The 13,382-nt window shown below is 53.0% G+C and overlaps 1 protein-coding gene across 5 annotated transcripts in view; it reads left to right on the forward strand.

Moving 5' to 3' along the window:
* PLA2G6 (phospholipase A2 group VI) overlaps positions 1–13,382 on the forward strand; it is a 46,961-nt gene that overhangs the window by 20,123 nt on the left and 13,456 nt on the right. For all 5 annotated transcript variants that reach the window (XM_090272441.1, XM_090272444.1, XM_090272445.1 and 2 more), the window contains exons 3-8: positions 3,148–3,363; positions 4,399–4,582; positions 6,031–6,218; positions 7,392–7,488; positions 8,614–8,796; positions 12,626–12,734. In XM_090272441.1, coding sequence (XP_090128567.1) covers positions 3,148–3,363; positions 4,399–4,582; positions 6,031–6,218; positions 7,392–7,488; positions 8,614–8,796; positions 12,626–12,734 — 977 coding nt within the window. The remainder of the gene's footprint in view (positions 1–3,147; positions 3,364–4,398; positions 4,583–6,030; positions 6,219–7,391; positions 7,489–8,613; positions 8,797–12,625; positions 12,735–13,382) is intronic.

Consider the following 13,382-nt stretch of genomic DNA (forward strand, 5'->3'; position numbering starts at 1 on the left):
TGTCTTAGTAGTGTGGCCTATGTAGCAAAGGCACCTGTAAATTGTGTGGGGCGGAGCCTTAGGTAATTGCCAGGACCACTCACTTCACCACTTTGTGGCTCTGTTTGTGGTGGGGGCTCTGCGAGGGGATAGTGCAGCTGCCTGGCTTCTGGTGATTTGTCCAGCACTCAACCCATTTCCAGTCACTTCACCCACTTTCAGTAGGCAATTGGTACCCTTCCAGTTGCTGTCCTGGGGGTTGCATATTTTCTAAGACCATGTGTGCCCTTTAAGTGGCGAAGATCCAGCAATTTCTTCTGCCACCCCAACCCTCCCTGGTTTTTACAGCCAGAGGTAATGGACGTTTATTTTCTTGGTGCTGGAACCCTGGGCTGTGTGGTCTGTCCTGGGGCTGGTATCTCTCGCTTCCCAATTTTTATCTACCACATGTGAATGTGGGACCATCAGTTCCACTGCCATTGCTGCTGCCACTGCCGTCATTTCTCCATGCCACACTGCCTCTCTGCCCCTCTCTGCAGCTCTGCTCCTCCTACCCAGATGGATGAATGTGGCTTCTTTAAATCTTTGGTTGTCGGACTTCCATATGGCTTGATTTTCTGATGGTTCTGGTGGTTATTTGTTTTTGAGATCTGGTTGTAATTCTTTCTATGGTTGTGTGAGGAGGCAAAGTGTGCCTACTAACGCCTCCATCTTGACCAGGGGTCCGAAATCTCAGCCTCGTTTCTGGAGCTGAAGTCATTTGAGGCTGAGCTGCAGTCCTTAGGAGGGCCTGTTTACTTGTGACCCACCCTGAATTCCTAGCGCGAAGACTCTCAGGACCCCAACCCACAGGAAGAAGTCATCAGGGCCCTCCCCTTGCAGACGCCTGGCCTCCAGTCCCTGTTTGCTGAGCCTGTGAGGCTGTCCACGCCACTGTATGTCCCTCCAGGCTCACCTCCTGGTTTCCCTAGTTCCTTCATCACTGCCTCACTAGGAATCGAGCGCCGCACACAGATGCTTTCTATATATTGTCCAGTACTTCTGGTTGTCTCCAGTCAACCATCTGGTTCACGTTACCTAGTCTGCCATTAATGGAAGTGGGAGTCCTCAGAGAGACCCCATTTCCTTTTGGGTCATTCGCATCAGCATTCAGAAGCCAGGTTCCCCGTTCCCCATTAGCTGCCTTTATTTGGCCTCCCCCCAGAAACCTCTGCATGGTCTGCACTTGCTGTCTCTGATGTCTCAGATCCCCTTCTTGGTTAAACGTAATCAGGCTTTGGTTCCCACCCTCCCCGGACTCCCATCAAAGTCACACATGCCTCAGTGATGCCAGGTCCAGGGACCAGTTCCAGGTGTCATCCTCTCTGACGTCGCAGCGACGTTTGACGTGGAGCACTCCAGTGTGGAGAGGTTGGGGAGGTGAAGCAAAAACCAGCTCCCTTTCCTACTTGCTTTTTTCTTTCGCACTTCTTACCGGACAGTCTATTTCACCTACTTCCTTATTTTGGTTTTTCTTGACGCATGTTGTTGACCTCCACCGTGAGAACACGGGCTCCTGGAGGGCAGGGCACGTCGTCTGTTTTGTTCATTCATTTACGCTCCATCTAGGACGGTGTCGTGTGCAGCTCCGGCTCCAGCCGAGACGGGCTAGGCCACTGCTCTCTCTGGGGCAGAGCAGGCGGGCCCACCCGGGCCGCGCTCTCTGGGCACCACCTCCGTGGGATCCCGGCCGGCTGCTGGGTTTGGAGAGACCCGGTGTGCCGAAAGCCCTGGTCAGAGCCTCAAGCAGCCGTCACCGGCATGCAAGCCTTTCGGTTTTTAAAGTGCTTTTCCGTTAGCGGCCCCGCTGCCCCGCACAGCTCCTCCATGAGGCAGCGGGACAGGGGCCCTGCGCTCACGTTTCAGGGAGGCCCAGAGAGGGGCGCAGCTACTCCGGGTTCACATGGCCGCTGTCACGGCGGACCCCGGACCCAGGCTCCTCTTTAAATATGAACAAAACTTTTTTTCCCGATGCTGAAAATACTATGAATTCCTTGTAGGAAATTTAGAAACGACAGAAATGGATAAAGAAGAGCATTTAAATTATTATGCTACTATGCACATTTTGGCATATTTTCTTCCAGTCTTTTAAAAAAATACACCTTCGATCACGTATCATATGAAATTTGTATCTGCTTTTATTTTTTATTTTTAAAGAGAGGGCAAGGAAGAAGGAAAGAGAGGGAGAGAAACATCATGTGTAAGAGAGGCATTGATCAGTTACTTCTTTTTTTTAAGTATTTCTTTTTTTACTGGAACTTTTACTTTTTTATTTTGTAACAAGGTTACTTTATTTTTATTTTGTTATTTTTATTATTTTATTTTATTTATCTGTTTTTAGAGAAAGGGGAAAGGAGAAAGAGAGGGAGAGAAACACCTGGCCTGCAACCTAGTCACGTGCCGTGACTGGGAATCGAACCAGTGACACTTGGTTCACAGACCGATGCTCAATCCACTGAGCCACAGCAGCCAGGGCCTGATCAGTTGCTTCTTAAATGCTCCCAACTGGGAACCTGGCCCCCAACCCAGGCATGTGCCCTGACTGAGAATCAAACTGGTGACCTTTCGATTTGCGGGGCAATGCCTAACCAACTGAGCCACACCAGTCAGGGATCCCCGTTTTTTTAATATCTCACTTTCATGGCTGCATAATATACCACCACACATGTACCACGATTTATATAATATTATACTGCTGGACATTTAGGTTAAACAACATACTTACTTCCCACTATGTGCGAGGGGCTGTGGACTTGAGGCTGGGGTTCCCAGATGTGACAGTCAAATTAGAAGGTGGGTATGACAGGACTTGGGTAAAGTAAAATCTAAAAGCACCACATGATGATAGAAAAGAAAAAAAATGAAGGAAATCTTTTCAAATAGAAAGGAAGTCCCTGCTCCATGTGGGGGGGTGGTGTGTGTGTGTGTGTGTGTGTGTGTGTGTGTGTGTGTGTGTGTGTGTGTGTGTGTGTGTGTGTGTGTGTGTGTGTGTGTGGAGGGGGAGGGAAGTCCGCTGGAGTCGGGCAGTGTCTTGTTTGTAGGGACCCGAAGCTCCTGATTCCAGCAGAGCTTGAGCTGAGGGTCCCTGGTGACTCGCTTCTGTCTTCCTCCTTGGTCCTGGCTCCTCAGACTCTTCCAACTGGAGACGGAGGCTGATGCCCTGGTGAACTTCCAGCAGTTTTCTTCCCAGCTGCGGCCCTTCTACGAGAGCTCCACCCACGTCCTGCAGGTTGAGGTCCTCCAGCAGCTGAGCGACCTCATGCGCAGCCACCCCAGCTGGTCAGTGGCCCACTTGGCCGTGGAGTTGGGCATCCGAGAGTGCTTCCACCATAGCTACATCATCAGGTGGGTGGGGACCTCGCCGGGTGGGCAGGAGGACGAGACCCTTGGGACAGTGTGTATGGCAAGGCAGGGACTTGAGGAATCTCTCCATCCTGCCTCAGTTCCCCTCCATAATCTCAGAAGTTGCCTAGAATATCTGATTTACAGAGGGGCAGCATTGCCTCTGGGTTAGAGCATAGGGATGCTGCCCCAAGTCAGAGGGAAGAGCCTAACGTTTCTGGAGTGCCTACCAGGTGCCAGACCCATGGTAGCTGTTTTATACCTGCCGTGAACTTGAATCTTCCCAACACCTGCATGACGTATTGCCATAGCAGTGAGAGGTCATGTGACTTGTTCGAGGTCGCTCAGCTGGAGCGGGCTGAAGAGACTTCAGGTCCTTCCAAAGGTCTGGTTGCCCCTCTGGGACCTGGCACACTTGCTCTCAGGCATCCATTCAGCCGGCAGGTGTATCAGTGGGTGCCCTGGTGAAGGGACCATGCTGGTCACAGTCCTGTTGTCCTGAGGCGGCCACAACTCCTTGGTTGGTCCTCCTCCCAGATGGCTCTGTTCAGCCCCCAGGCCCAAAGCTCAGAACTCCTGGCTGCCCTTTTCAGCTGACAGGCCTGTTCTCGGACATCATGGTATTTATTCTCAGAACAGTCTGTCTGTTTCCTAGGGCAGGCACGGCAGGGATTGTTTTTATTTTTTAGTAGATAAAGATATTGAAGCCCAGAAAGGCTAAGTGAGTTACCCAAGGTTAGTGGGATTTCTGCCTTCTGTGACCCTTTCTCTGCCACTCCACTGCCCACTTCAGGCTGGTGTGGCCCTGGGGCACATCTCCCATGCAGATGTGCAGCCGGAACTAAGAACGTACACATCACATGAGTCACAAACAAGTTGCGGCTCAGCCCTAAGTTTGAACCAGCCAGCCTGAGCGTGGCATGAGGGCTCTGGAGCTCCTAGCCCAGGTCCCCTTCTGCACTTGGGTTTCTCAGTGCCCTGCCCACCTGGTGCCGTGTCCACTTACCTACCCATCCCCACCCCACCCCCCGCCCACAGCTGTGCCAACAGCAGGGAGAATGAGGAGGGCTGCACACCCCTGCACCTGGCCTGCCGCAAGGGTGACGCGGAGATCCTGGTGGAGCTGGTGCAGTACTGCCAGGCCCAGATGGACGTCACCGACAGCAGCGGAGAGACCGCCTTCCATTACGCTGTCCAGGGGGACAGTTCCCAGGTGCTGCAGGTGAGCAGGCTGGGGGCAGGGCAACCAGGACCAGCAGCAACTCTCCGTGCCCATAGCTGTCTCTGGGATCAGGTGACACTCTAGGCCTCTCGCTGTCCCTCCTTGGTCCTTAAGGCCTGAGCTCCTTTGTGGAGGGTGCACCCCCTACCCCGCTCTTCCCTCCCCACGCGTGTCGAGGAGACACATCCTTGGCCACTGGGCTCTGTCAACCCTGGGAAAGTCCTGCAACCCAGCAAACACACTCAAGGCCCGGTCCAGCCAGTGAGTTTAGTTCAGCTCTTCCCGACCACCTCCCGTGAGTTGGACCCCTGAGTGGGTGTAACTTCATACAGGGACCCAAACAAAACACAATTCCATCTGACTCCTTGGGGCCTTAGCACCAGAGGTGTTCCTGTTCGATTTTTGATTAGCTGGGCAGAAAAATAAAAATGAAAATTTTGGGTGAGTAAATTTAGTGATGCTATTGAAAGGCTACTTTAAACATTAGAATGAAAAGACAGAATACCGGACTATTTTATTGCCTAGAATTAGAAGATTCTTCCAAAGCTTACATCCTTGTCTCTGCCTTGGCATCAGAGTGGAACTACATTACTGCAGAAACAATGGATTTCTACCTCATGATCTGTTGTTGCTCTCTGGGAAGGGAATTCACACCACTGTTGAGCTCCACCCTTCCTGAGAACCACTGAGTGCCCAGCGCAGGGCCACAGGCGTCCTGCCCCGGGGCCGAGGCCAAGCGCACTCCTATCAGCAGTCACGTGCAGCGGCACCTGTCCTTCATCACGTGCCTGTCTCCTGCCCGGTCCTGTCCTGAGTGTTGCAGGTGTTCCGGTTAATTCTCAGAATACCCTCTGTGGATGGGTGTCATTACCCTCCTCTCCTTGCTAAAGAAACAGGTTCAGTGACGTTAAGGAGTTTGCCCAGGGAAGGCCACAGAGCTGTGAGTGAGGCCACCCTTATGTGTCCCCAGGCTGCTGACATGCCCAGCTGGTCATACGGGTACACAGGCATCATAACTAACCTCAGGGAGACAGGATTCAACCCTAAGTGAGGCGATAGTAGCCTCCCAGCTTGCTTTTTAACACGGATATTTTTTTTAATTGAAAAAAGATCTGCACATATCAGAAAACATTCAAGCAGGACAGAAGGACATATAGTGGAAAGCAAGAAACACTGCCCCTCCCTCCCAGACCCCAGTGCCCATCCCTAGACACAACGTCATTGTCATTTCCAGTTTCTTTATTCAGAAATTGTCATACGTGCCACAGTCAGCAGTGGCTCAGTCAGCTCCCTTTTTCCGCCAAGGATCCCCTCCTCTGTTGCTTCCCATGGAGTCCCGCTCCCGTCCCCTTAGTGCCCACAGAGAGGCTGCCACGGGGGCACCAGGAGAGGGGCGGGCGGAGGCGTCTCCGCGTTGGGCCCCAGCCCACCTGCGGTTGTGCCGGCAGCTCCTGGGGAGGAATGCATCGGCCGGCCTGAACCAGGTGAATAACCAAGGGCTGACCCCGCTGCACCTGGCCTGCCAGCTGGGGAAGCAGGAGATGGTCCACGTGCTGCTGCTGTGCAATGCTCGCTGCAACGTCATGGGGCCCGGTGGCTACCCCATCCACACGGCCGTGAAGTTCTCCCAGAAGGGGTAAGCACTCACTCCCCACGCGCACCCCACCCCCGCCCCGCTCGGGTTGCTGGGCCTCAGCTCCTTCTCACCTGTCCTGAGCAGTGACCTCTACAGGCTCCAATATTAGGTGAGCATCAGATTCTGGTGCCAAAGGCTGACCTGGCACAAATAAACGTGTAGGGATGTGACTCTCAGTCCGTGAACTCCGCTGTGCAAAGAATGAAACATGAAATTGCTGTATACGTAATGCACCTTCATTTCTGACCGTAAACCTCCTCCCAAACTGGAGAAAAACAACCTTAATCTTCCCTGAAGTCCCCTTTCCAGCTTCCCCAGGTGGCGGTCCAGCGCTAGAATTTCGTGTAACCCCAAGACTCGGAGGGACCGGCCGACCTGGGTCCTCCTCCCCACAAGCCCACCAGGCTGACATGAACCCTGCCGTGCTGAGGTGCTCACGGCGTCTTTGGGTGACTCAAAGCCCAGGAATGGTTGTCAGGGTGGCTCAGGGCCCCGTCTGCCCAGATGAATTTGTCCTTCCTGGTTGGTGGCGCTGTGGGGACGGAGGTCCCAGGCCCATGTCTTAGAGAGCTCTAGAACACTCTCTCCTGTCTCCCCTTCTCCCAGACCTGGGGAACCCTGGTCTCAGGGAAAGTCTTTTCCATGTGGAGGGTGTGTGTGTGTGTGCACGCGCGCATGTGTGTGTCAGGTATGGGACAATGGCTAAAAGACATAACTATCTCAAAATATGACCTAGCAGGTACAATATCTAGGATAAATGAACGAGCCAGTCAGTCCCTCAGTCCCAGGCACTGTGCTAAAATACCCTGTCTCCTTTAATTCCCACTCAGTCCTGTCAGGACTGTCTCCATGTCACAGATGGGCTAAGCCACTTCCCAGAGGTCACCAGTGAGGAAGCTGGGGCTTGACCTCAAGCCTGTCTGACTCTAAAGCCAACACCATTGAGAGTAGTCATTGCCGATTGGAAGGCTTCCTGGAGGAAGGGGTTTGAGCTGTTCCTTGAGAGGCTCGTGATACCCTAGACGTGCCATAGTATGCATGCTGGTTGGTTTCGCTGCGACTTTATTTGCAGAAAGTCTCCCTAACCAGTAGATGAAGCCCTCAGTCATGACCTCTCCCGGCTCCAGGCTACCTCCAGCCTTCCTCCCTGTGCCCGGGCTCCTCTCTCCCCAGGTGTGCTGAAATGATCATCAACATGGACAGCAGCCAGGTCCACAGCAAAGACCCACGCTATGGAGCCAGCCCCCTCCACTGGGCCAAGAACGCAGAGGTGGGTGCAGTCTCGGGGAGCGGCAGGCAGGAGACAGGTCCCTGAGCCCCCGTTCTCAGCTGCCTGAGGAGGGAGGATCCTGAGGAGACTCTGAGAATGGCACTTGGGAGGTTGATCTAACAGTGGGCCCCTGGGCAGACAAGCCCAAGAAGAGAGGATGTCCCGGGGTTGCTTTACTCCTCACTGGCGCGGTGACAGTGTCCCCTCTGTGGTCTTCTCCTGTGTGAACTGGGTGTCTGATGTCCTGCCTCTGGAGGTGTGAGGTCGGCAAGGGAGTGTGGGAGAAGAATCTTTGTACATCAAGTGCCTCATAACCAGAGGTGGTGGTTGATGGTGATGCTGATGCTGGCTCTAGCAGCATCTCCTCTGAGGCCTCTCCCCAAGCCACACTCCGTCCCCCTGGGTGGATGGAGGGCTCTGGAGTTGCATCTCCAGGAAGCATGGCTCAGCAGTGCACTGGCTGGCCCCAGAGGTCATGGCCTGCTCGTAAGTGGGATGGGCCAGGAGGCCTAGATGCCAGCCTCTGCAGGGCACTGTCTTCATGCCAGGAGCTAGCCACCAACTCAGGTCCTTTTGTGTATGTTTTGTCATTCATTGTCACCACCTCTGTGAGACAGGGACTTGCATTCCCATTTAACAGCAGAGAAAACTGAGGTGCAGAGGGGTACAGTGACCCATCCAAGCTCAGTCAACTGGGATGAAGCAGGGCTGCTCAAGCCTCTTGGACTCCGAAGTCCAGGCCTCTCTCCCTGGGGCTGCTGGGTGAGCAGGAATGTGTGTTGCCAAGTCCCAAGAATGGAAGGTGACAGGTAGCAGGGCTGTTTTGGGACAGGGCCCAGAAGGACCTGTGCAGGGAGGCATGGGGTCCTTTGAACTCCAGAGAAGGACTTGGAAGCTCCTTAAAGCAGTTGGCACATCTTCAGCCTTTTGTCCCCTAGTTCCTGGGGTGCTGATGGTGTGACAGCCAAGGTCTAAAGCCACCTGCAGAACTGGGGCCTGTCACCTGGGCCCCCCCGTGGCTGGAGCTCTCCCTCCAAGGGAGGAGGCAGCCGGGCCCGGTGTGGCCAGGTGGCCAGGAGCTGCAGGCGTACCCGCTGACCCGGGCCTGGACCCTGTCCCCCACAGATGGCCCGCATGCTGCTGAAACGAGGCAGCGACGTGAACGGCACCAGCTCCGCAGGCAACACGGCTCTGCACGTGGCGGTGATGCGCAACCGCTTTGACTGTGTCATGGTATTGCTGACCCACGGGGCCCATGCCGATGCCCGCGGAGAGCACGGCAACACGCCGCTGCACCTGGCCATGTCGGTGAGCCGTGCGCGGGTGCTGGAGCACGTCTCCTTCCTCGGTGCCCTGGCACCCCTCGCTCCCACACCTCCCAACGTGACGCATGGTAGGACAGGGGCGTGTGCATCTCTGGCTACTGACTGTGGCCTTGGGCAACTCCTGTCACCTCCTTCAGCCTTGGTGTCCTCATCTGGGAAGTGGAGGTGTCAGTACCCACCTGGCAGAGTTGTCGAGAGGAGGGAATGGTGGACACTTGGTAGCTAAGGGGAATGTCTAAGTGACACATGCAGGACCCGGCATGGAGTGAGCCTCCCACAGGTGTTAGTCCCCCTTCCCTTTGTTACTAGGGCACAGTGTCCATCTGCGTGTTGTCCTTGTCTCCTGTCATCTCCTGGAAGGCAGGGCCTGCTTCCACACCTGGGCAGCCCATGGCTGGTGTTGGTCATGCTTGTTGGTTTCTTACAGAGCATAGTTCCTGCCCTTAAAGGCCCCGCAGTTTGGTTAGACAATTGCAGTATGGACACATTGCATGAAGGGGAAAGAATGTTATTGTGTTACAGACACATGTCTCTGTGTGTGTGTGTGTGTGTGTGTGTAACTATAGCAATACCACATGCACAGACACCCATTTAATAAGTCTTGGAGTGATAGAACGGGCGAGACCCCTGGGACGCTAAAAGAAGTGGATTTAGGAAAACTTCAAAGACATCATGTTTTATACCAAAGGTCATGACTGTAGAGCAGTGTTGCTCAAGAGGCTGACGTTATAAATAACGCCATGGACATTTTTAGTACTGAAGGGCCCCTCAGTTATCCAGGTCAGCCGTTCTCAGACGTCTTGGTCTGTTTGCTCCTTTTATACTCTTAAAGATGATCAAGGATCCCAGAGATTTTTACCTGAATTTTGTCCATATTTTTCATATTAGAAATTAAAAGTGAGAAATTTTCAGAACTCATTAATTCATTAAAAAATAACCATAATTTGCCCATCATATACTAACATAAGTAATATTTTAATGAAAAACACTGGCTGGTTTGGCTCAGTGGATTGAGCGTCGGCCTGCGAGCTAAGTGTCGCTGGTTCGATCTTCCAGTCAGGGCACATCAGAGAAGGAAAACTCTGACTCCAAAAAAAAAACCTCCGCTGCCTTGCGGCATACCTCTTCAGGGGAAAGGCTAGGGGAGTAAACCCCGACAGAAAATCCGGAGCCGGAGTCCCTAAGGCGGTTTGACGTTGTAGTCAACACCGGCAACTCCTGCGGCGCACCTGAAGCCAAGCTGTATCGACTCCGTCTTTCCCTTGGACCCTTCAGCTGCGAAGAGAGGGGGGGTCTGCTGCATGGGCAACAGCAGACCCTCCATATCACCCTGCCCAGGCTCTGTAGCTTCAGCTTCACTAGAGAGGACACTCCAGCGTCATCGCAAGATGTCGATTCAACACGGGAGGAGACAGATACCGTGTCACTCCCGAGTCGGACTGCACAACCATTCTCGGTGGTGCAGATAGACTCTTAAGAAGCTACACCATCATCTCTCGAGACGGACGGCTGCCGAGAATGAAAAACAACTTTTTTTCTAAAACTAGAATAATTGAGAAGGCATGGCATTGTTTTATACTTTGGTGAGTCTCTTTAGTGCCCGGCTCCAGGGAAAGCCTGAATTGTCCTATCTCCTGCTGCATTTATTCTCTTGCGGTCTGTTGTCGGCTATGTTGACGAGTATGAAGAAATTCTGGCCTCACAGAGATATGTAGTTGGAAAAGATATGTAACCTTTTTAGATAATTGTGGATCTTCTGTGATAATGCACTAAAACCTGACAGGGTAGTTTCTGATGAGGTGGTTGCAGTGGGTGCTCTGAAACCATCTCCACGCACTCTTTTTTTTTTTTTTTTTTTAAGATTTTACCTATTTATCTTTAGAGAGAGGGGAAAGGAGGGAGAAAAACATCAGTGTGTGGTTGCCTCTCGCACACCCCCAACTGGGGACCTGGCCTGCAACCCAGGCATGTGCCCTGACTGGGAATCGAACCAGCGACCCTTTGGTTCACCGGCCAGTGCTCAATCCACTGAACCACACCAGCCAGGGCTCCACGCACTTTGCACTCATTAATGTCCCCGGACATCTCTTGCCCTTTGCACGGACCTTTTACCCACACGCAGTTTCCTGTCATCCCTGGAAAATATTGGTCCATTGAGTATGCATAGCTTACAAAAATGTTGACCCATTTCATGATGAAAAACCCACATCTGTAAATATCACACATCAATCTCATCAGAAAAGTCTTTAAATTCCGGGAAGCCTGTCAAGCCCTTCATGGCGTATACAGGTTTTCTGGAATGCTAGTATTTGTTTGAAAGCTTAAATTTTGTCATTGGCACAAAATACTGCCAGACGTTTTTCTTGAAGTGACAGGCTCGCTGCCTGCACTTTTGAGAAAACCTCAATAGCCAAGGCTGAACCGTCATAGTCTGCCTGTCAGTTACCCTTCTCAGGTGAAAATGCTGTTGCGTGCAAACAGGCGGCTCGTTCTGGTCTCGGCTCCAACAACCGCAGAAGTGCTTTTCCTCGAGACACATCGTACTTTGTTCTGCGCAGAAACGTCCTACCCACACTCCACGCTACGGCACAGACATAGGTGTCGGGATTTAATAGAGCAATTCCTACTGCTTCATCCGGGCATTCTTAAGAGAAGCAGGATCGTTAATTGATTTTTAAAAAAGTTTTTTACCGTGAGTACGTTTGGTGCCACTGCCTTGCTTGGCACTAGGACACCGGCGGTCTTTTCCCGCCATTGGTCTTACACCATCAGTGCAAAACTCAGCGTAGTGCAAAGGCGAACTTCGTGGTATTTTTTATGAAAACAGTCTTACCCTCCCCAACCTTCTAAAAGGGTCTCATGCATTCACGGGGGTCCACAGATCGTGCTTTGAGAACCGCTGATGGCCCTCACTGTTTCCCAGACTTCAGTTCCTTGCCCTGCCATCCTCAGGGTTTGGCACATTCACGAACCACTTTTCCAATGATATACTTAATCATTTATGTGAGTTGGCTTGTTTTTAAACTTAAGTTTATTTTGAAGCAAATGTTATATCTCTACCATAAGTGGTCAAACCAGTGCCACAAATAAAAGCTGACCCAAGAAGAACTTCGTCACTAATGTTTAACACACATGTATTTACCTGTGCCCATATAAATCCTAGTGCCGCGTGAACAGCTGTTTGAACAATTGCCATCTAGACACACCTCTTCATTCTCTAGGCAAGGAAACCAGGCCCTGAGAAGGCGGGGGGGTCATAGGACCGGCACTCTGGCCTCCCGGCTGCCGGCCTTGGGGTTAGTTCTGGGAAACCCAGCCAGGCCCCGCCCCCACCCAGACTGCCACTGGGAACCGCACAGTGCTCTGAGCTGGGAGGCTGCACTTGAAAGCTGCCCTCAGGGAGGATACGTGCTCGGTTACCCCCTCAGAAGTGGGACCCTGGACCTGATGGGCAAATCAGCAGCTAACCCTTCAGTGTCCCCACGGTTCCTGGGTCGGGAGTCATAGGTGTATTGCTTCCTGTGAGAAGGAGCTGGTGAGGCTGGAGGCTGGGTGAGTCACTTCCAGTGCCTGCCTGGGTTTTGAAACCCTCACCTAGGGACGCTAAGCCTGCTTGTCAGGGCACCAGCCTTCAGATTGTGACTTTGGAACATCAGATCAATGGCGTAGGAGGTCAGAGGTCCCAGTGCCTTTCCCCGTTTGAGGACTGCAGAGAGGCCCACCGAGTTGGTGGGTAGGGTGGAAGAGGCCGCAATCCTTTTTCTTTTCGCTTTCCTGAGCTCTTGCATATCCACCCCCGTTCACCCCAACAGAAAGACAACGTGGAGATGGTCAAGGCTCTCATTGTGTTTGGAGCGGAGGTGGACACCCCAAATGACTTTGGGGAGACTCCTGCATTCATAGCCTCCAAGATCAGCAAACGTATGTGCTCATCACTCTGGGTCCAGCGTTGGGCAGGGATGGGTGGGGTGCTGGGTCTGGGAAGGAGGGAAACCTCAGCATCCTGTTTGCACCCACCCCCAGTTGCTCCCTGCACAGGGTTTCTAGAAAGACCTGGAAGGCTGAGACGGGGCGCTTCCCTTTCCCAAGAACTGGGCCCCTGGCCAGTAGACGGAGCTCACCAAGGGGCTTGCTTAGCCAGTGTCCTCTCCTTTGTAGCCCCATCCCACCTCAGAGTGCCAGAGTCCGGGGAGGGGGACAGAGAGTAGCAGCAGCCTTCTTCCTCATTCTCAGGGAATTCACTGATGGAACCACTACATTGGTGTGTGTGTGTGTGCCCCGTGCTCACAGGCACGCCACGCTCATTGCACTACACAGGTGTGCGTGTGTGCCCCGTGCTCACAGGCACGCTGTACTCATTGCACTACACAGGCGTGCGTGCGTGCCCCCGTGCTCACAGGCACGCTGTACTCATTGCACTACACAGGCGTGTGTGCGTGTGCGCCCCCGTGCTCACTGGCATGTGCACGCATTGCACTACACAGCTATGCGTGTGTGCCCCCGTGCCCACAGGCATGCTGCATGCACTCCATGCTCGCTTAGTGAGAAATCTTGGCTTCAGGGCTGGAG

Source organism: Furipterus horrens, unplaced genomic scaffold, assembly GCF_987537825.1.
Source record: "Furipterus horrens unplaced genomic scaffold, mFurHor1.1.pri manual_scaffold_4, whole genome shotgun sequence".
Taxonomy (NCBI): domain Eukaryota; kingdom Metazoa; phylum Chordata; class Mammalia; order Chiroptera; family Furipteridae; genus Furipterus; species Furipterus horrens.